The 24280-nt window shown below is 33.9% G+C and overlaps 1 protein-coding gene across 1 annotated transcript; it reads right to left on the bottom strand.

Annotated features, from left to right (window-relative positions):
- Window positions 1-1113: 1113 nt before the first annotated feature.
- Window positions 1114-24280, bottom strand: TSPAN19 (tetraspanin 19). The gene is made up of 9 exons (XM_012740848.2): window positions 24207-24280; window positions 17908-18000; window positions 17750-17822; window positions 15944-16068; window positions 10544-10618; window positions 7637-7747; window positions 5545-5688; window positions 2673-2756; window positions 1114-1350 (listed from the first exon to the last, which is right to left on the bottom strand). Exons 2-9 carry the CDS (start codon window positions 17971-17973, stop codon window positions 1282-1284), a joined length of 747 nt encoding a protein of 248 aa, XP_012596302.2. The 5' UTR covers window positions 17974-18000; window positions 24207-24280; the 3' UTR covers window positions 1114-1281.

Genomic DNA, 24280 nt, shown 5'->3' with positions numbered 1-24280 from the left:
CCTGTATTAACTGAAAATAAGAAATCTAATATATAGAAGCAGTTTTTTCTTGGTGCAAAATCAAATAATCTATAATATTTACTTGATTAACAATAATTTGGTTTTCAATTCCCAAGTAGGAGAGATCTTTTTGTTATCAGTGTTTCCTGTGGCATATTTTAGATAAAACAGGAATTTGAAGATGAGTTTTAAATCATAAGGGAATATTTCCCAAAGAATAGAAGGTATGTCTATTTGACATATATAAACCTAAAGAAGTTTGCATTAGAGACAATAGTTATTGTATTTTCTTTTGTGCTGACTTTAAAAAATCCATAAGTCTCTGAAATCTGCACTGTTCTGAATAGATGAGTGAAAAGAGATACGATTGAATTAGTAAATGAAAGTGAGCTTTCTATTGGAGTTGGAAAAACACAGGATCTTCAGTTAATCTACCTTTTCTTCACATCTTCAAGGTCAGGACAACCTTTTCCTATTAAGGACAACAATGATAGTACCTCACACCTGTACAGTACGTTTCATTTTTCAAAAGATTTATTTTTCTTTTGTAACAATATCACTCTTAGGAAAATAGGACAGGTAGATTATTTTTATATCCTTCAAGAGAATTGTGTACACATGCACTGAACAAAATTTAAGAAAAACAGAGAAGAAAAAAGGAGCAAGTAAAAAGTATGGGATTTCAGTGAGCATTAGAATGGATTGTTTTTGCTACAGTTTACACTTCATTATTATTTTAATATTGTATTATTGTCACCAAAGTATATCTAAATCTCCAATTTTATTATCCACTTGCATGCATTATGAGAAGAGAGAGATAAATGATTAATTCAGTACAGAAGCTAGTGCCATGATTTTCTTTCTTTTAAATCTCCTACAAAAAGTATTGTTTTCTTAAGATCTGCAAATGAAAGTTATGTTATAACTGCTTAATTAACTAGCATTATTTGAACATCATAAGCTATTTTCTCTACATAAGAACTTATAATATATGGTGACATTTTACCACATTTTGAATTGGGGATATATAATTATATCCTTTAAATTCAGAAAATAGGTAAAGGTAAAGTTTGTAACTGCAGAATTTGATAGTTTGAAAAATAAAATTAATAAAATATCATGAATGTGTTATAATTTTCAATAATTCTTTATTATGCATAATAAATGACTTGAACAGGTCCTAAAGTTTAATGTAATTCAAAACATTTTTGGAATAAAAGAATATAATGTGATTATTTTGAGAATTAACTGGTTTCTTCTGGACAAATTAAAATCCAAAGATCACATTTCTGCATGTATTCTATTCTTGATGTGTCTGATAAAACAAACAGTTAATGAGATTTGCAAAACCTGAAAGAAAAGAAAACAATAGGATATCACAACTTAACCAATAAGAGTAATTTATAAAGTTAACACTTACTATATATTCACCAAAATGCATATTGGAAGGGGAAAAAGGATAAAACAGGGTAAGAAAATTTCAGAGTAAGGCACATATATTGTGAGTAAGAAATCTGCAGAATGAGTCTTCTAGAGTAACCCAGCTGACACTAAATTCATGTATAGAGTAGAAAAAGGGAAAATTTCTTATATTTTAATACATGGGCTATCATTGGGCTAGCTGCTTTGAAGAACTGCTGATCTGTTTTTTGTTCATCTTTCTAACTATGTCGCTAAACCTATAAAAATGCCTATTTTTGGTAAAGGATCATAAAAGATGATGTACAAAGGATAGAAGATAAAATGGAGCACAGATACCATCCCCTCCTCTAGTCTTGTCTTAAATACTCCAACATGAATACACTAGAGAATAAACATTTTAAAACAATGACATTAATGCTTATAAGAATATCTTAGTTTACCACCATTCTGAGATTAAAGCTGTTACCAATTGAAGAGATGGAACCTTAGGTCATGGCTTTGTGGATCAATATATAATCAAATGCAGGATCAGTATCCTATTCTGGAAAATGATGCATTATATGTTTGTTTAAATGCTATAGTCTCCACTATGATAATCTACCCACTCTCACAGTTTCTTTGAATCCATAGTTTGCACTTTTTCTTATCAATCTTTAACTGAGACTGGAGAATGGCGACCTGCTTCTGAATCCTAATTCTGCCATAGATACCTTGCAGGTCATTGCTTCTTCTTGTCTCTCCAACTCTAGTACAGTGCCTGACACACAGTAGATGCTCTCCTCTCTCCAAATTCATTGAATGAGTAAATGAATAAATAAATGAATGAGCATATGAGTGAATGGTAGATCTTACTAATGTAAAACATCTACTTAGATTTCAGAAGTTCGCTAACTTGCAGACTGATCAACATGGTAGTCTTATTGCCAAGATAGAGGAAAAACATAAATATCATAAATATATATAATATATACCTTAGATATAGGAAGAAATATGAAAAATACAGATAGACAGGCAGATAGATATCTCAAAGAAATGAAACTCTACCTCTAGGATGACTACTTATTAACAGGCTCCACCCACCTGGCTAATTAAGGGATTGCCTTCACCCTCCTGGGTATGGACAGTCTCAAGGTCCTGATTCTTACTGTATTAACTTCTCTAGTTAGGTCTTCACCTGGTTGTTCTGCAATCTATTCTATATAGATTATACTTAATATCTTTTCTCTTTAAGCACATGAACAAAATCTTACCTCGAAAGCCAAAAGTCCAAAGTTAATTCCAATTAAGGTTAAAACATTTGCATTATACCATGTGCCGATTTTACTTTCACAACCCTAAGGAAAAGAAGTTACTTAGATTGACTTGGAGATGAAAATGGTCTTAGACATAATTCTATTACAAAGGAAAGGCACATAGAGATTGATAATTTACCAAAATCTAAATAGCAAGTTAGGGTCTAACTAGAGATTGGACTTGTGGACCAGAAAACTTCATATGATAACAGGACATCTCAGTTGCTAATTTTAAAGTTGCTAAGATGTTGTCATTTAATTAAAATCAGAAATGCATTAAGTTTTGGAAAGGGATTTGCTTTTCTACAGACTATTGCAATTCATCAGGGCACAGTCAGTAGTCTCCCTTATCCACCAAGAATACATTCCTAGACCACCAGTAGATGCCTGAAACCCTGGATAATACTGTACTGGATATATACTCTGTTTTTTCCTATATGTACATGCCTGTGAAAAGTTTACCTTATAAATTAGATTAATAGCAATCGATAAACTAGAACAATTATAACAATATGCTGACATCACTGTTCTTGTACTTTGGGCCATTATTAAGTAAAATAAGACTTACTTGAACACAAGCACTACAATAACTTGACAATCAATCAATCAATCAATCCCTGAGGTCGCTAATAAGTGATTAACAGGTGGGTAGTATTTACACATGAATACACTGGTCAAAGGAACCATTCATGTCCTGGGAGGGACAGAGCAGGATGGCACAAGATTTTCATCACACTACTCAGAATGGTGTATAATTTAAAACTTATGAATTGTTTATTTCTGTAATTTTCAATTTAATATTTTTGGATCATAGTAGACCACTGATAACTGAAACCTCAAAAAGCGAAACTGCAGATAAGGGGGCACTACTGTATTTACCACCATCTAAAATTATTAGGTCATTATATATGAAATGTCTGATTTATAATCAAAAATTTAATTTATTATATCTCCAACAAGAAGCAGTACAATTAATCAAAGTATGTGCCTCAACTATCAAAAATTTTGCCATTGTAACAGTAGCTTGTTTATGCCAGCAGTAAAAGAAGCGTGGAGAGCAAGTGGCAATGAAATCATGAAAGGCATTTTCCATGGCTTGTTGAGAAGTGAATATTTTTCCTTGCAAGAAGTGGTCCAAAGCCTGGAAGAAGTGGTAGTCAGTTGATGCAAGGTCTGGGGAATATGGTGGATGACAGAGAGTTTCCAGGTCCAGATTCTGTAGTTTGAGCAGCATTGTTTTTTTTACTACATGTGGTCTTTCAAGAGGATTGGCTTGTATCTATTGGCCAAACTCAGCTGCTTAAGTGTAAGCATCCTCATCATTTCATCCAACTGGTTGCAGTAGACATCTGCTGTAATCGACTAACCAGGTTTCATGAAGCTGTAGTGGATAATAGCAGTACTGGACCACCAAAGAGACACCATTAGTTTTTTTTTAATAAATATTCCATTTTGGACTGTGTTTTGGCACTTCATCTTTATCCAAATATTATGCCAAATGCTTGTGACTGTCAAATTCATTTTTCATCACATGTAACAATACAATGTAGAAATGGTTTGCCTTTATGTTATGACAGCAAAGAAAGGCAAGCTTTGAGACTATTTTCTCCTGATGCTTGTTTAATTCATGTGGAACCCATCTATCCAGCTTTCTTTGCCTTGCCAATTTATTTCAAATGGTCCAATATTGTTAGAATAGTAATGTCAAACCTTGCTGCTAATTCATGTTTAGGTTGGGATGGATTCGCTTCTACTACAGTTTTCATCTCATCATTATCCACCTTGGCCTCAGGTCACCCACATAGCTCATTTTCAAGATAATAATCACCAGAATGGAACTTCCCAAACCATTAACTACTGTGTATTCATTAGCCACATACTTGCCAAACACTTCATTGATACTTTGGGCTTCTGTGCTGCATTGGTTCCATGAGGGAACTCATATTCAAACATATTCAAAAACAAAAAGAATTTTTGACTTATCCATGGTTTCACAAAAATTGCCCTAGAAAAAAATTTGAAAGATAATTACAAGCCAAACTGTGTATTTGAAGAATGAGGATATACCTTCACAATAAAAAAAATAAATAAACAAGAACTGAAATGTCAGAGATATCAACTGTCAAACTTAGTACTTAAGGAAATCAGACATGCCATACTTAACAACCTAATATTATTTTCCACATTTTTTAGAAATGTAATCCTTTATTTAAACTGTCAATTAATTATGTAATTGAAATGATACATCTTAAAATTAGAATAACTTCAGTGTATAAACTATACAAAGTATTACAAGTTCTTGGGATGAAAATCCTTAGTTTATTATTATCTCATACCTGTAAATAGCAGTGGCTCCATATTAGCCTTTATTTTTGCTTCTGCCACACATACCTGAACACCACTTTTGTCATCTCAGGGGTCCCATCCCTTCCGTTTTTGCCAACCCTCATGACCTTTTACTTCAGGTACTGCAGCTACCAGAGCTTTGACAAAAGTGCCTCCTCTTTCTGCCTGGTTTTTCAAGGAAAGTTGGGGAATAATTGTGACGGTACACCAAGTTCCAAGAGCACTTAAATCACATATCCCCAGATAATTTATTTATTATATTCCTGAAATAATAGTAAATTTATACAATACAATAGTAAATTTATACAATTGTCCAATTTATGGAATTGGCTTAAGAATGTAGTCATCATGAATAACATTACTTTTATCTCAAAATTTACTCAGAATTCTAAATTGACCTATAAAACAAACAAACAACAAACAAACAAACAAACGAACAAACAAACTACTATAAACACCTGGAGAAGTCTTGACTTATCTTTACCTCTAGGTAAGTTGCATTCAGTGGCTCATCACAAAACCATTTTTTTAACATAGACTTCGTGCAAGAACATGGCACCAATTCTGAGTTTTCTCTATTCTTATTCTTCATCCAATCTGTGTAATTGTGTTGGCCACAGCACTGTAACTAGGAGAAAAACGTTCTATGAATTTTACTACAAAATATTCAAAATGCAGTTAATTATACGAGACTGTATATTGAAGTATTTTTTGTGATGAAGATAATTTATTAATTTCCTCACTAAAATGTAATGAGTTAAATAAATAAGTGCATTTTTGTATATTTGTTTAATTAATTACTTTGTTGCTGCTATTGTTATCAACCAGAGCTAAAGACATCAGCTTATATTAGAGAATTATGGTTGCATAAAATTATTATATCTGAATTTTATCTTATGGGAGTCCAGGACTAGAGAAGATATACTTGATATGCCTATATATAAATGATGTCTAGGGCTAGAATATAAAACAGAGAACCACCTGAGCCATATCTTGCTCCTAACTATAGCAATTCTATTTATATTTACTCAAAATATGCTGTCATATGTGGTTAGCATACCTAAAAAAAATTTTCAAGTCTGTTTCTCCTCTCCTACAGTTAATGTGAGATGTTAACTTTCAAGTTGGTATTGTGTGAAAACTGCCACAAAGAACCAAAAAAAGGACAACAACACTAGTCATAGAAATGATCAAACTTCTAAGAAATGTCTCATTTTCAGTGCTGATTCAGGAATCCTATCAAGTTGAGTGAGGAGGATGTGAAAGAACCAGCTTACATATTTGTCATCTAGGAAATAAAAGTTGTCATGAGAATTTAATTGTTTTCTAAACCTGTTATTGAAAATGATAACATCAATACTGCCTTTGTTAAAATATGCACTAACAATCTTAGTGTGATCTAGGAAATGCTAAATGACTAAAATAGTGCTTCACAGTTAGGGTACTGAAAATTAGTTCAACCAACAAAACCTACACATGTTATCTCAATTATATTCATGGCAAGGAAGTGTAAACTGGATCTCATGAATAATAGTGAGGCCATACACATATTTTCCTGTTTATCACTTTATGACCATAGGAAGGTTCAATCCTCTGCTGCAAATTGTAATGCAGTCTAAAAATGCAATACACATACAGATCACATACACCAGAGAAAAATAAGATGAGTAAAAGAATTTGTAATTACAATTCAATTTTCTTAAAATATAAGATCTCATTTCTGTTATCACATGTACTAAAAATAATAACTACTTTTATGTGAGGCATCTAGTATAGCAGTAGAGAGTACAAAATCTGGTGCCAGATTGTGTGGGTTTGAATCTTGGCTCTGCCACTTATTAGCTGTGTAATCCTCGTTAAGTTACTAAATTTCTCATCCTTCATCTATAAAATGATAATAGCGCCTACTTTATTGGGTTAGGAAGATTAAATGAGTTAATATATGCAAAGCACTTACAAAAAGGTCTGGAACTATGTAAATGTCTGCTATTTTCTTTATTGAACACTTATTATGTTCCAAGTGCTGATCTGTTCCTATAAATCATTTGGCTGACAAGGACAGTTCTCTTACCCTTCCACTGCACTGTGAAATCTGAACTCTATATTCTATCTATTACTTCATTTATTCTTGACAACCAGAGGTAGGAGTTTTACTAATATGTAAATTTAGAGGGTTACTTGTCCCAGGGTCGCAAAGCTATTGCATGACAGTCCTGGTATGCAGGTTCAAATGGTGACCACCATACTACTCTGCTGCCAGCAGGGTCTACTGCTTAGACTTATCTCCCAGTGAGTGTAGCAGGATAGACTATCCCACTTTGCAAAAGACCACCAACTCTTTTCCAGATGCAACCACCTTAAAATGTACGTCAATTAATCAGAAAATAAGAAGAGTTAACAAAAGGAGATGAAAGAAAACTCAAGATTTGTAAGTGGGGGCAATGCCATTCCACCCAGTTTGTTTGGAAGAAACACAGCAAGCTCTAAATCCTCTTCCCCTACCCCCTGTCTCTATCTACTCTCCTATCCTGTAGTAGTCACCTTTGACATCTAATTTTTAGTGAATTTCATCTTACTGTTTTCTGTAAAGCATTCAGAATAGTCCACTTGGGTATTTCTTCAGGCTTATCTTTAGATCCATACTCAGAAATGACTAAATCAATTTTATCATGCCATAGTTGACGAACCTGTTGAAAATTGTATTAAAAGTGAAAATTTCATAGAAACATCCTGATGGTTCCTCGGGAGTACCAACACCAAGAGAGTATTCAATGTCAGTTTACTCTTTTCTGCTTATTTATAAGTATTTTCTTTTTTGTTACTCTTTTTAATAATCTTAGTGAGTGTCAAAGCATTTGGTCTTTCATTTTGTGATCTATAGAAAGAATATATTGGGCTCATTTCATGATTAGGGAGGAAGTAATATTCTCCTGAATATCTAAGGGAAATTTCTTTTCAAACCCTCAGGAAAACTGTGAAAGACTTTGATAAATGGACCAAAAAAGATTACTAAGTGTCTTTTGAATGGAAACTAGGCTTTTTCTAGCACATTTCAATTTAAATCTATGGGCCGCTGTACCTTTCATGGTCTATTTTATTTCCAGATAAAATACAAATTTTTTTAATGCTACCTTTCATGGGTCATAACTTAATTTATGTTACAACTTTGTAAGTTGTAGAAAACCATAATTATTCAAATGATTCTTGGACAGAGAAGTGCAAATACATTTTTCCTGGTGAGGGTACATTTAATTCCTCCTCTCTCCAAGCCAGCCTGTTTTGCATCTAATAAGTGATGGCCTATATAAGTGTATTCTCTTTAGGTTCTCTATTGAATCAGTTTTTATACTGGTTCCCTTATTAATCAAGACATTACATAAAATCACTAACATGTGTCCATTGCATTTTTTATAAGATTTTTACATTTTAAAATATTATCCTTTCATAATACTGTCTGTCAGGACTTAGAACATGATACCCCCAAAATATAGCACTTTTGCGTACTGAGTATTTTAAGCTGAAGGAAATTTTAAAAAGCTGCAGAAGCGTGAAGGTCACTCTTTGACCTTCTCTTGTCTTTCTTCCCTGAAGTATAATAGGTCACAAAAAAGTTTTCTGATCTATCTTCCCTGAAACTAGGCTATAAGATCTTCATTCCAGAGGGATCTCTCCCTATACCCAAAAGCCAAAAAAAAAAAAAAAAAAAAAAAAAAAATCTGAAAAAATAGGTCTTGATAAATTTCCCCTGGTTTATTACCATTAGATCATACCCTTTTGTCCTCTAATCACACTTCTGTATGACTGTCCATAAAAATAGAGTTCTACCTGGGTCTTGGAATAAAAGATTTAGAGGCTTACAAGAGCTTAATCCAGCCCGAATGCAGAAGACAAATTGATATAAACAAAGCTATTAGCTCTGGAGTCAGCTAATAAGTATTTGAGTCCAGGCTCTGTCATTTGGCCATGAAATGTTTTAGCAAATATTTCTCATCTGAAAGCCTTAGTTTCCTCTTCTATAAGGTAGGATTAACAGTGCATCTCAAGGGGTTGTTGTGAAGATTAATAAAATAATCCCTGTAGAGTGCTTATAACAGTCTCTGGCACATGGTAGTTATTAATCAATAGTTCTTATTCTTAATATATGTGGAGAGGATTATGTGAATAATATTTATGTCAATTTGGGTGATATTGATAAAGTGTATTGTTGAGAGTTTTTATGTGTTATATTCAGGTTCTATCACTAGGTTCAAAAGTTTGAGGCTCATGGGTTGGGATCCAGTGCTTTGCCACCAAAACAGCTTTCCAATATCTACCTGCTGTGGCTAATATACCTTCAAAACCCCACATACACACACATAGATAAAGACACAGACACAGACACACACAGAGACATATACATTTTGGGTGTGGAGAGAAGAAATTTTGGCTGTAAACACCAGGCCATTAACAGTAAACCCTGGATGATGAGATATCCAGTAACAATGCCAAGCACAATAGAGCAAATGAAGTTAGAAGGCAATGGGGCTATTCAGAAAAGATTTCTGAGTGCTTTGGCCATTAAATAAGAGTGTAGATATAGAGTATAGGCACCATTGGAATTCATCAGGATCTTCTTCAAGATTAATTATGAGAAGGGACGAAAACTCTTGAATATCTACTTTATGACAGAAACTTGAATTATCAGTTAATGACAACTGTGTAAGGCATTATGGTGTTAACTATATTTTACAGATGAGGACACAGGCTTAGGGCTGATAAGCACGTTGTTGATCTGTAAGCACACTTTGCTATATGACTTCAAGTTCATGCTCTCTTCACTACAGGACAATCCTCCATGATACAAAGATAGACTTTGACTAAACTGAAACACTGAAATTTCTTAAAGAATTGAAAGTAATTGTAGGCTGTAATATGTAAGTTTTATTACTAAAAAAGATTTTTTAAGCAATTTCTTATATGCTAAATTTGATAAACACAAATCTTGCTATAGTTAATATAATTATGTCACTCATCACTCTATCTATGAAAAATATATTGAATTATTCAGTATGTCTTATTTAAATGAAATTGCTAAATTTCAAATTAGTAAAAGTCCAAATGGATTTCTTTATAAAAATATAATATAGTACAGTGAGTAAGTCAGAAATGGTAGCAAGAATTGGTAGGAGGGGGAAAAGAAAAGGGTATAGGAATTTAAAGTCCTAAAACTCAGTACCACTTCCGCTTCCCCTACGTTTTTTGTTATTTACAACTACTTTCTTGAGCAAATGGAAACAAAGTCCAAGACAAGTTCCTCTAGCCCACCCTTTCAATCTGACCTCTCACCCCTTCCTATATTCTAGTACTTCCATTAAATACTCCCCCCCAAAAGACATTTACCTTTGGTTTTTAATATAGGCTCAAAGGTTTCAGAAATCTAAGGTATCTGATTTTCTTTAGATTTCAAATAAAAGGATGTATTGATAAGGATTTACTTTCCATACCTCTTCTTTCTTTGTGAAGATGATTGCTGAAAGTATAATCTGAACACCAAAGGCCCATGTTATCAGTATTGCATACTAAAACAAAACAAAAAATAGAAGTGATTATTATGCTTCCAATATATATTTTATATGCTAAAATAATGGGAAAATGCACATGATATGAAATATTCAGCCTTAAAATGCATATAGATGTTGCTGAAGTTTCTTGTCTTCATAAATGAGTGAAATTATTGAAATAGAAAGTCAAAGAAAAAACTCAATGAACAGTTGGATAAGAATAAGATAGAAGTCATAGTATTTCATGGGAACTTTAGTCCAATGGAGTTGATAATACCATCTTCATTCAGATCTAAAACTTAATTCTGCATGTATATTTGGATTATTTCTTTGAAAGCTAAAAATACTTCTATCCAAAACCAAATAAAATGATTTTCACATTTATCCAACTAATTTTTAACAATCTATGGCCACTTCAATCTTATCTACCATAGCAGCTGTCAACCTAAAAAAGACACTAGAGAAAATTACCTCTAAATATGTTGAGTTACTCAGGAATTAGCAATATGGATTATAATCTAGATTGTATGGAATGGAAAACCACGAGTGCATTTGTTAGGTAGTGAGGGATTCCAGGTCTCCTAGGGATGGTCATGGGTGTCTTGCCTTGGTGCAATTGCCCCACCTGGGAAGAAGGGCAAGGGTGGGCCCCAAGTCCCAGGTCTTGGTCCTGTCCCAAGCAACTGCCATATCTGGGGTAGAAGTGGACACCCTACAAATCTGCCAGTCAGAATTTAACAAAAGAATGCAGAGGTCTCTCTAGCCTATAGGCCAAGCAGCATAGGTACAATAAAGTCCAGAAAGTGACCTATGACAACCCACACACATCGTTAAGACTTAGGTCAGGTAACTCCCAACTGTCCAAAGTGGTTTCATGGTGACGTTTGAATCATTGGGAGGTCTCCATCTGGATACCATAAAACAAGACCCAGACCATAACCAAACTCTTTTTTTCCTGCTAAGTCGTCATCCGTGGCATATATATCTTGTTCTGTAAACCTATCCCTGCTCTTGCTCTATAATCCTATCTTACCCTATCTAGAATCCCTCAATAAATTTCATCTCATGCTGGCCTTATTTTGGCACTTCTGGTCATTCTTCGGCCACGAGTGCACCAAGAACTGACATTTCCTACCCTGAAATCTAACATACTCAGTGAAGGAAAGGTAAAGGGAAGCTTTTATTAGTAAAAAGGGAGAGATTTATGTAAGCTGCTTAGAAATAGAGTTCATTGGTTCCAGAGGTTCAAAGCCAGATGCGTTTTCAGGTCATTGGTGGAGATGCTGTTATTGGGCAAGTGTTTTTCTGGAGGCATTTTGTCTGGATTACTGTAGTCCTAAAGTATGACTAGTGATAAACCTAATCAAAGCAGGAGATGCCTGAAGAAAGGGTTTCTTGTGATGTTTTTAGAAAGTCCTTGAAAACAGTTCTAATCTCAGACATGTAAGTGTGAGCTTCTTCTTCCTACTTTTCCAGCCTTATTTTGTTTGGGTCTTACAAAAGTAAGTTCCTCCTGGTATCTGCAACTTTCATACAACAAATATTAATATACATTACATTATCTAGTATTCATAATAATTTAAAAAGTAAGCAGTCCAAATATTTACAGTACAAAATATAAATAGTAATGATTTATTGATAGTATTTATCAATTTCACATATTTTAAGTATCCAATTAATATTTTCTACCTGACATAAGTTATATTTCCTATTTTCAGAGATAAAAATTTCAGAGACAAAAACATGGTCTTTACAACTATTTAAATGTTTAGATTTGTAATACTTCTCTGTGCAAACTTTCACTTAATCTTACACCAATAAGAGATTGGTAGAGGTGGGAAAAATTATATGAAACAATTTAAAAAAATTACTGGGTGTCTTAGATTAGAATATGTATGTAAAATCAACTTTAAGCCACGAAATAGCTCTTGGGCCTATAACATTTGCTCATAAATTAACTGTATGAATTAATACAGTTAAAGGAAACATGTGTTCATCAGAAAAGTATTGGTAAATTCAGAGGAAAATAGCAAAAGATTCATGATGGCAAAGAGTAGCAGTACCTTTCCATGGAGTATGCAGAAGGGATGGTGGAGTCTTGGTTTCAGGCCCTAATGTGTCAGATAATATATTCATGTATATCCTTTTGATGGTGTCTATCAGGCTTTCTCATTTGGATGTCATTAACAATTGAATCATATGATGCAGAAACTTATGAGATGTTAACATTTTTCTCTCTCTAGCTTTCCCCTTCCGTTCCCATCTCCAATACCCAACATTATACTAATAGTAGGCTTAGCACCTCCTTTGCCTAAATGGAAATTTGTGTCCAGGAGAAAATTCAAGATTTTCTTGCAAACCATTTCTGTCCTGGTTTTCATATCAAACATTTGAAGCCAAATGATAACATTATTCTAGGGGTCCTGGAAGGAGAAAGATGACATTTGAGAAGAGAGGATGGGCCTCGGAGGAGAAAAAGAAGAGAGTGAAGTTTCATTTTAGACTAAAAAGATTCTGAGACTGATCCTGGAAGTCTGTGGGTTTCCAGAGCAATAGAGGCTAGCACTTGGCTTCCTCTTATTGTTTTGACAACCTGTTAGGACCACAGAGGGAAATGAGGGTGTGGTTTCTAGTTTTCTAAAATTATCTGTGCCAGGATAATATTCAAATATTCATAACAGTAGAATTTACTAACAAAGGCAGCAACTGACCCCTATGTATTGGGGAGGTCTGACTGTCACAGGGAAGGGGCAGTGCAGGAATGATGTAATGGCTATTTACCAGCCTGTCACAAAAGGGTTTCACAGGTATGAGTGCACTGGTAAATACCATTAATAATACACTAATGCAAAGATAAACTTTGGTTTTATCTTTTGAACAAGATTTTTATATTAATAGAAATAACAAAATATTTTTGTTCACCTTTGGATTAAACTACAAAAAAAGAGAGAGAGAGAAAGAGAGATATTGATTCAGTTTGCCTCTTTATTAGCTTGTCTTTCAGTTTCTCTATATTAGGTCTTATGATTATTTGGGAAACTGAGTCTTCTCTCTATAAAAGAGTAAGGTTTTTGCTTTTAAAAATCTTTGAATTTTCAATTTGGTTAGATGAATGACTATAATTTTATAGTAGCCTGTAATGGTATTTTATAACAAGTGTTTTATTACAACAAATGTTTTAACCCTTTGATATTTGATAAATTCTACAAAATCAAAATTCTAAATCCAGTCTTTTTGACTTCAACAGGCTTTTTGACAAAAAAAGCTTTTTAAATATTAGGGCCAATGAAAGTCTGACAGAGACATATCAGGCTTATTCAATATGTTAAAACCATATGGGACACATTGTCAAATATGAAACAGATGTTCAACTCTCTAGCCCAGGTAGTCCTAGATAATCAGGTAGTCTAGATTTCCTATTGGCTAAACAAGGGGGAGTCTATGCCGTGGTAAACATTACCTGCTGTATCTATATGAGTATCTCAGGAAAAATGGAAACCTGAATTGAAAAAGTTTCCTCACAAGTTATGTGGCTAGTAACTAGTAACCCCACATCTGATTGGTTTTCAGGGTTACTCACTTGGATTCCCTGAGGAGGAGGACTTTCAGATCAGTTCTGCAGGCACTCTTGAAGCTAGGACTGTCACTTTTTATCCTAAGGTTCCTTATCTATCTTATAGTCCATTGTTCACTTAAGTACTGGGCTAAGACTCTAAATGAAAGTACTAATGTTCTTGTAATGCAAACCTTAGGTCTGCAACCATGCATCCATGAAAATGAAACTGCAAAATGGTTTCATTTCTCTTATTCCATTCCTCTTAACCCAAAGATACCTCTTCTCAGAAGGAAGAAGCCAGATCAGTCATCTGCCCTTTTCCATCTGATTAGCCCACACCTCAAAAATGAGGTGGGATGCAGCCCAGGGTTGGGGGATTGAAACTGCCCTTCTGTCATTTATAAAATTAATAAAATTTATTAAATTATAAATTAATAAAATTAAATTTTAATTTATAATTTATTTTATAATAAAGTTATAAATTAATAAAATTAATAAAGGCCCACAAGATGGGAATTGTGGTTGAGGAACTATATATATATATATCTCACCAGCCATTGTTCCCTAGCTTGGTTTCCTGTAATTGCTTACTACTCAGGAATCATACAGCTGATGGTCATAAAGATTCTTAGCTTTCTTCACTGGTTCCACAGACAACATCACCCTTGTGAACTAAGGCAAGTTTTTGAGATATTTTCCAGGTGGAATGCTGCATTCCAGTGGAATAGCTGACCCACCAGAGCAGTGGCCCACACCAAGGAACTGACTCAACTGGTCTTGCAGTCCCCATGCAAGAACTGTTTACATTTCTATGGTTCTACCCCCTACCCAGCAATCAGCATACCCAGTTGCCTAGCCCTCTGCCTGCCAAACCGTGTTTAAAACCCTTTCTCTCAAATTCTCAGGGAGATGGATTTGAGAACTTCCTGTCATTTCCTTGCATGGCACCTGAAATATTAAACTCTTTCTCTGCTGTAACTCCTGCTGTCTCAGTATATTGGCTTCCTCTTGAGCAGCGGGCAATGGATCTATAAGGCTGTAATAAATGTGCTGACTATAGAACCTGTTTCCCTTTCCTTGGTTAGCTCATTGACTTTAACACACTGCATTCTGATTTCAGACTTCAGATTCGTAAGTTGGTTAATTGTAGTTTACCCTAAGAGATGGATTCCTATTGACTCTGTGTTGAAAATTAAACATCTAAATGTGCCAATGCTGGCCGGGCGCAGTGGCTCACGCCTGTAATCCTAGCACTCTGGGAGGCCGAGGCGGGCGGATCACTCAAAGGTCAGGAGCTCTAAACCAGCCTGAGCAAGAGCGAGACCCCATTGCTACTAATAATAGAAAGAAATTAATTGGCCAACTAAAAATATATAGAAAAAATTAGCCGGGCATGGTGGTGCATGCCTGTAGTCACAGCTACTCGGGATGTTGAGGCAGAAGGATTGCTTGAGCCCAGGAGTTTAAGGTTGCTGTGAGCTAGGCTGATGCCACAGCACTCTAGCCAGGGCAACAGAACAAGACTCTGTCTCAAAAAAACCCAAAAAACCAACCAAACAAACAAACAAAAACCAATGCACCAATGCTGAGGTCCATATTTGATCTATGGAAAACTCACCAAAAGAATCCTACCTGGAAAAGTTTCTTGGTAGAGGATGCTTCATTTGGGATATCCTCAAAGATATATTCTACTGCAATACTATGGTAACATAAATATTGTTAATTTGTGTAACTAGGACACATAAAATCTAAGATACAAATTCAGGCTATTGAAGTGAAATACGTACCAGAATTAGCAACCATCTGATTTTGTTGTGAATTCCCAAATAACCGAATAGACAAAGAAGAACAATTGCAGATCCTGTTCCAATCAAAATTTGAGAAATATATACTATTTGGTGACTATTTTCATCTGTGGAAACCACAAAATGACATATTATGAAGTGGTATTTTATTTATTTTTTATTTAATAATTACAGCAACCCAAGGTTTCCCTAAGTAGCTGTTGCCAAACCACTAGGATTCTCTCTCTTTTTTAAACCTGATCCTAGAACCTCTTACTCTTAGCAACAACCTTTCTATCTTTTCTGACAATATAGAGAAGTTTTTCAATCTCAGAAGATTTCTTTAACCTTATCTTAATTGTCTTCTTTAATAGAAGAAATTTTTTCCTCTCCTATGTCTAACGTGCATTCAAATATTCATGTATTCATTTATTCATTCATCAAAAAATGTTTAGTAGCTAACATGTGTGAATTAAGTGTCCCTTGCATACACTCTGAATTTATTGTTAATGTAGCCCTTTTAAAACTATATTTTATTCTTTCTCCATCTACTGTGAGCTCTCAGTGCTAGAGATTATATATATTTATATACTCGACAGGCTAACTGTTGAATGCTTGGTGCTATGGCACAAACTATAGAACAGTAAATGCTCAACAGACATTTGTTTAAAAAAGGATGAATGGGTTAAACATGCCAGAGGTTTTATGGGACAACAGTGGAGGCAGTAGCTTGTACTGGATCATAAAAACTGTCAAATTTTTAGGAAATCTGCAAGCCAATTGAATTCACATTGGCACCTTAAAATTGGCCATTATGGAAGTATTTAAACCATGGAAATGGGCAAATGTCATAAATCCAGATCCTCCATCTCAGAACTAGTTATTAAACATTTACCAGCACACTACTGGGTACAGGGGGACCTAATCCAGTGGGGGCAGGAGGTTAGAGGGTTTGGACAAGATTCTTGGAAAAGGGAATACATGATCTTCTTAGGCTTTAAGCAATAATTGGAAATAGCCAGTTTGGAATTGTGAAAGCATTTCTGAGACATACAATGGCAGTATGTGTAGGAAACTATGCTTGGTTGGAACTTACAGGTTGAGACAAATGAGAATGGAAAGGTTTGCAGGAGAATGGAAAGAATGGAAATTATGGGCACTTTGTTCTTCAGTCTTCCTCACTGGAATTAGGCTCCATGAGGACAGGGACTTTATTTATTTATTTTTTATTATTCACCACTGTATCCTCAGCTAATGAGACAGTGCCTGATACATAGAAGATGCTTAATAAATATTTGCCTTATAGATAAATAAGGGCAATGGGTAGCCAGAGAAAAGCTTTTAATAGAGGAGTTACATGGTTACATTTGCATTTATTTTATTTTTTAAATTGACAGATAAAAACTGTACATATTCATGGGGTACATAGTGATGTTTCAATAAATATAATGTATAGTGATCAGATCAGGGTAATTAGTACAGCCATCGTCTCAAACATCTATCATTTCTTTGTGTTGGGATCATGCAAAATCTTCCTTCTAGTTATTTGAAACTATATATTAGTAATATATCATCATTAACTACAGTCATCCTACAATGGTATAGAACACTAGAACTTTTTCCTCCTATATAGCTGTAATTTTCTCCCTTTAATAAATCTTTCCAAATGAAAGAGACCTTTAGAGGATGAGACTTACTAAACTTTAAATTCAGATAAATACTGCCACCTGCTGAACAAATCATGTATGCAATTGTATAAAATGGAATACCTTGTTTATTTCATTGAGAAAAAGAAAAATAGATACATACCCAAAGCTGTTAAAAAATTATTTCTATCTAATGAAAGCCACACACCAAATCCAATGAATAAAAGTCCAAGAACCTAAAAAAAGATGGTCAATGCTTATTTTTTAGTAATTACCTATAAAACACATTACATTTTCTTTACTAATTATGAAGATTCTTACCAAGAAAGCTCCATTAATGAGATTAAGAAAGTATTCAAAAATTAATGTTTTGTTTTTCCTTAACATTCTTTTTCTCCCTGGATATTGATGATTCTGAAAAAAATAACCAAAACTTTAAACATTCAACACAACTTTAAATAATTCTGCCTCCTCATGTCCTTTATTTGCACAGTTTTCTTCTCAAAACTGATTTTAGTTATATGTAACATCCTCTCTTCTGCCAATGTAAGGACATGATCAAGATATCTTGAAACTGTACCGGCATCTGTATTTTTTGGCTAAGCAGTATCTGCCTTTAAAATAATAAAAATGTTATCTGCAACATGTTGGCTAGGCAGTCGAGACTGCGAAGGCATTTATATAACATGTCAACAACAGCCTTAACTTCAGTAAGTTTATTTCTTGCAGTTTTCAGAAAGTAAGATATTTTGTTTTCAGTTTCAATACACCTGTTCACATTGCTGGAAAGTTTTCCTCCACCTCTGCATGCCCATTCTCTTTCCCAGAATAACATCAGGTCCTCGGTGGGGTCTTGGCTCTGAGACCTTTCTGTTACCCCAATTTGTTGCCTCTCATTTTCTCATTTACCTGTCTTCTTCCCCACATACAGTCAGAGGTATTTAAGTGGAGAAACTAGTCTTGTATACCATTACAACCCTCAAGTTTAGCACATAGTAGGTATTCAATAAATATTTATTGAATGAATAAATGCATAGATGGATTAATTAAATTATTTAATTAGTCTATAATTTAGTTTAATATAAAGTAGAAGGAAAGAAAGTAACTTAAGGTTGTTTTCATTAAAAATTATTTTCCATATAGCCAATTTTGCTAAAACTTTTATGGAAAAATCAACACTTGCTCCATTGGCTTTTGGTGCTTTGCTTATTAAATATGAAGTTTTCAAATTTTCTTGAGTATGTTTCTCAGTTTTCTCTTTTCTCATTTCATTGTTTCAATTCTAGCTAGCACCATACTTTTAAAATGTATTTTAGTTTACAAAGTGTTAATATATGTAGTACAAAACTGACATGATGAAAGCATATTTAATAAGACTATTTTGAAGCTATTTGTTCCTAATCAGGAAGAAACTAATCTCTTTGTTAAACTAAAGGATGATTTAGAAAGTGGAGAAGTAAGAGATATCTATCTTAGAGTACTAGCACTACCCTTCCTACTTTGATTTTAAGCTATATTCCTCCTGAAAATTTCCAAGGTTCTTTTTACTCAGCTTAAGGAGTGTCTCCAGGTTTTGTCTCCTATCTCTTCTTTGAACTCTTCTGCTGTCATTTGGTTGCTCCACTTACAGTCTTATCATCTTATTCCTTGATTCCTCTAAATGCCTGGCAGGTTTTGATGGAACACTCAGTTGAAAAGACTGCCTGATTTTTATTTCAGTTTCTCCCAAAGATGCTGTAAATCTACATTTTTGATTTCAACCCTATATACTGCAGCATGTGGAAAAGCTGTGGTCCTTTTATACAGCCTGACCAAGAGCTTAGGCCCAAAGTCCTGGTCTCTTGTTTGTCTGCAAATGAGAAATAGAACAGTCCCTAATGAACCGGAAAACTCTTTAGTAACTCTGGTGAGAAATGTTGAAGGCATGGACTTGACTGTTGATACAGTAATTAGAGTGTTAGGTAGGGTTAAGCTGAAATGCTTCATCAAAGCACCCAGATAAAGAAATATTCTCTTCTTAGTCCAAGTGGGTGATTGGTTCCTTTCTAGGAAATCATCTTAGAAACTTGGGGCTAGCTCTGGCCTGTTCAATAAGGGGCTCCCAAATATGCTCCAGTGCCATCTTTTATAGTTAGAAGAAAGGAAAAGAAGAAAAACTCAGGCAGGCATCTTTTAAGAAAGTGAGATGGAAGCTGTACACTTCTCTTCTGTTCATGTTCCATTGACACAGACTTCCCCCCATGGCAATACTCAGCTGTAGTTGGAGGCAACCAAGTTCCTAGGATGAAGGAAAGAAGTGATTTACAAGTTGGGAGGGCCAAACAAAAAGCCCAGCAATTAGGAAAGGACAATTAAATAATAATTAATAAAAGAAAAAAAGGACTCAGATAAAATTTTAATGTGCTTTAGTATGGAAAATAATCAAAGGTGTTCAGAAGGATTCCTGTAGGGGTAGGAAAATAAAAAATAGTAATCCCTAGAAACTTAAAAATTGGGAAATACATCATTTAGAAGAAAAATTCATAAATTAATAATTGAGTTTGAAGTGGTAGAAGATATCTATGTGGTTATGTTTCATAACTGGAAATGGAGTGCAGACACATGGGTAGCATAGGCTATGCAGATTTGGAAGCCATCCATAGAGAACCAGTGTCATGGAAGTGAATGAAGGGGAAGAGGGATTGTCTACAGATAGAAATGGGCAGACATTTGACGTAAAGAATAAATAGTTAATTTGAAAAGATAAGCAATTATTATGTACCCATAATAATTTTAAAAAAAATTTAAAAACACACCAAAAAAGAATTTGAATTTTTTAGAGCAAACTTATACAAAGTGAGAAGATAATCAAAGCATGATCTCATGGAAACCAATAGAGGAAAAAATTTCTAGAATGGTGTTAAATGATATGGAGGTCAAAAAGGGTGAGGAAGCAGTACTGTCAAAGCAAGTCAACCTGGTAAGGAGGATGTTTACGGAAATTGAAAAACAGCAGCTCAAGGTCAAGGGGTTAGAATACAGCAAACTGGGTGTCCAAGCAACGAGCCAAAGAAGCCCATGGCCATGCTTACACAGAATGGTAAGAGGAGACGGTCATGTACTGGTCTTTTTAGCCACAGCCTCCACATACTGGAAACCATACAATGAAAATAAAGATGTGTTGAAACAAAGCTACACAACAAGTTAGTGAGATTCTTATTTAAATATTTGTAGTATGAATGATCTATATTTTCTTTTGATATAAACAAAGAATTTGTTTTTATAATAACTTAAATAATGCCCTCCTGGTGTGGTATTTCTTTGGTTTAGTTCCTGACTATTTAATGGTTCAACAGCAGAGATTTTTTTTTTTTAATAGCACAAGTTTTATAGGGATAGACAACTTACAATAATTCACCTATTCATAAGTGTTATCTTTCATTAGTTAAATAAGCTCTAATTGCTTGTTATTTTTATGTTCTTTTCTCATGAGATGCAAGCACAGCAAGAAGTTAAATATTAAAACCTTTGGCCAACTCTGAATTATGTGTTGGGGTTAGGGCAGGGAATAAAGGGAACAGGGAAGTTTCATAGAGAAGATGATTTTGAGATGACCCTTGAAGGATGACTATAAATCTCCTAGTCAGACAAAAATGGAGTGGAGGTAGGAAGTATTCAACACAGATGGGACACTATGTTTACAAGCTCTGCAGTGAAGTGTAAGAAGGCATGGATCAGAGAGGCAAGAGATGAAAGATATGGCTAGAGAAGTAAACTCAGTAAAGATTGTGATGGATCATGTATGATTTTCTAAAGAATTTTTTTTTTTTCTGAAGGTAATGGGGGGCCATAATTCTGGCATCAATGTGGAAGCCAAATTAGAAAAGAAACCTAAGACAGGGAAATAATTTACAAAGCTAATGCACTAGTTCACAAGAGATAAATGTGATCTAAACAGCAAGATAACCATGGGGATAAAGAACAGTACCGAGATTGGAGAGAGATGTTAGGAAGTAGATTTGCCAGCATGGAGATGGTATTAATAGATAGAGTCAAAGATGAAACTTGAACTTAAAATCTATAGAGCTTAAATAAGTAAGCTCTTAACATTATCCCATATCCTACAATGTGTCATTTATGTTGATTTTCCTGATCATCCAAATATTGCAAATTAGTCATTATTATGCTGTTATCCCCAGTATTGCCAATGAGGAAAGAGACTCAGGAAGGTAAAATACCTTTCTTGAGGTCACCCAGTTAATAAATGGCAGAGCTGAAATTCAAACTCAGAGATATAAACCATTCTCTTGATAACCTTTCCAAGCTCCAGTATCATCATCTGTAAATATTGACTATAATAATACACCTCTCAAAGGGATATCGTGAAAATTAAATGAGATTATTTTTGTAAATTACTTTGCTTAGTGCCTGACTAGATGTTAGCTATGAATTTTGTTTTATCACTTCTTAATATAGAAATAGTAATGGAGATGTGTGTGAGGATGGGAAATGGGATGGGGACTGTGGCAAAGCAATGAACTCTTATTTTCCTGTGAAGTAGGAACTTCACATCAACTGCAGGGAGGGAGCACAAAGAGAGTTAGAAAGGGAATCTGAAGGTTTGAGATACACTGGGTGGGGCAAGAGAAGCAGAGGTCTAAGAATGCAGTAATGTGGCACTATAAGCCACATATTCAAGTACCAATAAGCAATTATCACCTTGCCTCAAGAAAATGAAACCAATGAACAAAATTCTGCTATGCAGCTCTTTTGAGGCCTAGAATGATGTTTTGGAATATTTAGATTATATCATTGCCATATGAAGAATAAAGCAGCTGTTGAAAAATGCTATTAAACTAAAATGGTTCCACCATTCAATAAGGATTTTCAAAGAAATAGTATTCCTGCCAGATAACAAAGAACAATTCTCTCTCATTCTTTCATTCTCTCAATAAATATTACATGTTCTCTGCAGGAAATATGTAGTGTTAGACCACTAGGCTATAAATCCATCAGGCTTGGCAGTGATTTTCAAAATATAAATAAAGTTACTTATACAAAAGAAAAAAAAACACGTAAAAGGTCATGACAAACCAACATACTCAATTGAGGCTATGATTTCTAGGAAGATTGCAATTAAAAGAATTTCCACTAAACTCTACACAGTTAATACACAATAATTTTAAGTTAAGTTTATGTATAACCTATACCTGTTTTATTTAGATAATTGCTGCATTTTGTTTCTTTTTGATTAGTAATATTCTAGTTAAAGTATGACTAATCTATAGAGTTGTCAGTTTTCTTCCAAAGTAAAAATCAGCATGGGAATATAAGAGATCTATCACCATGGATAAATTTATCTTTAGAAGGACTTTCAATATTTTTTTTTCTTTCTTATTGTAAGTTTGTTTGACAAGGTAAGCTTCAAGAAGAAAAGCAATTTAGATATTATTTTAAAAATTAGTTGATTATTAGACTTAGCTATTTCAAATTATTTTTAAAAAATTGATTACTAAAGGATTTGATCATTTTTAGAAGTCTAAATAGTTTGATAATCATGAATAAAATTAATCTTAAGATTTTTACATGTTCACTTCAATACAATATGGTAGTCTAAACATTTTAAATAAAGAGTGTGAATAGTAAATAAATCAGCAATAAGCCAAACAAAAAGGAAAAAAAAAAGTGGCATTTGAGCATACACTTTTTGGGATTTTTTTTTTGTTCCCCCACTCCTGCCCCCTGAGCATAAACTTTGATAAAGAAAATTTATCTTACCTTACATTTACCTTACATTTAATTAGGTGTGAAGCCCAATATAATTTATTTTAAAAAATCATCATCTTTCTTGAAGGAGGCACTAGCATATGTGTTATTAATATCAAAAGTCTAATTTCATGCTCTATATTATTAGTTTTTATGTTGGTGCAATTCAAGTTTATTGTTACCAGGAAATAGTCTGTTTTCTTTCAGAGGCTCAAGGAAATATTTGCTTTTAGCTTATGTATAGAAGATATCTTTTACAATTATGCTTAACCATTTCCTCTTAGAATTTAATGTTTTGTTTGCAAACTTTGAAAAAAGTGAAGTAAAAAATGTTATTAATTAAAATAAAATTTCACATTTTGTACATTATATCTTTTTTCCACAAAAGAAACTTTGATGAATTTTTTAATTAGAATTAAGTAGCATGACATACACTTAGAACTTCAGATTTTATTTTGAAATGGTGGGTGTCTATCAATATTTTTACAGTAAAAGAATTTCAGAAAGGAATTTTTCAAATGTCTCATCCCGCACACCCAAAGAATTAGAGGGATTTGGGGGTTACTGATTAATAATTGACTGGTTTATATTTTTTTCTTCTTTTAAAGAAACTGTTGTAATGAAAGGCAAACAAACTATTGGCTTATCCTCCATACTTCCAGGTCCCAAAAGTTACTATTCAGGGTTAAGGTTTTGTGGAACGAACAACATATACATAGGCAACTCATCATTCACTAGATGTGAGTATAAATATAGATAGCTCAGTCACAATTTAAAAGTCAGGTTATTTCTACTTGGGTGATTATAACAAAATGTCATTTGTTCATTAAATAGTTTCCAAAATATTTCCAAATTATTGAAGTATTAAAATCTACCTGGAACAAACTTTGAGCTCCTTTTCTGGCTCCTGAAATTCAGCGTTCGTTCCAGTTTAGAAGCCAGACTGTTT

Source organism: Microcebus murinus, chromosome 10 (genome assembly GCF_040939455.1).
Source record: "Microcebus murinus isolate Inina chromosome 10, M.murinus_Inina_mat1.0, whole genome shotgun sequence".
NCBI classification, from domain to species: Eukaryota; Metazoa; Chordata; class Mammalia; order Primates; family Cheirogaleidae; genus Microcebus; species Microcebus murinus.
This window is presented reverse-complemented; position numbering and strand designations above follow the sequence as displayed.

Coding starts and splice junctions, on each gene's coding strand:
- TSPAN19 (XM_012740848.2), bottom strand. CDS start 17,973: ATGTTAAGGAAAAACAAAACATTAATTTTTGAATACTTTCTTAATCTC. Junction 7,748..10,543: donor TCTTCACAAAGAAAGAAGAG/GTATGGAAAGTA, acceptor AATTTTCAACAG/GTTCGTCAACTATGGCATGA. Junction 2,757..5,544: donor TGAATGCAACTTACCTAGAG/GTAAAGATAAGT, acceptor TCTTTTCCTTAG/GGTTGTGAAAGTAAAATCGG.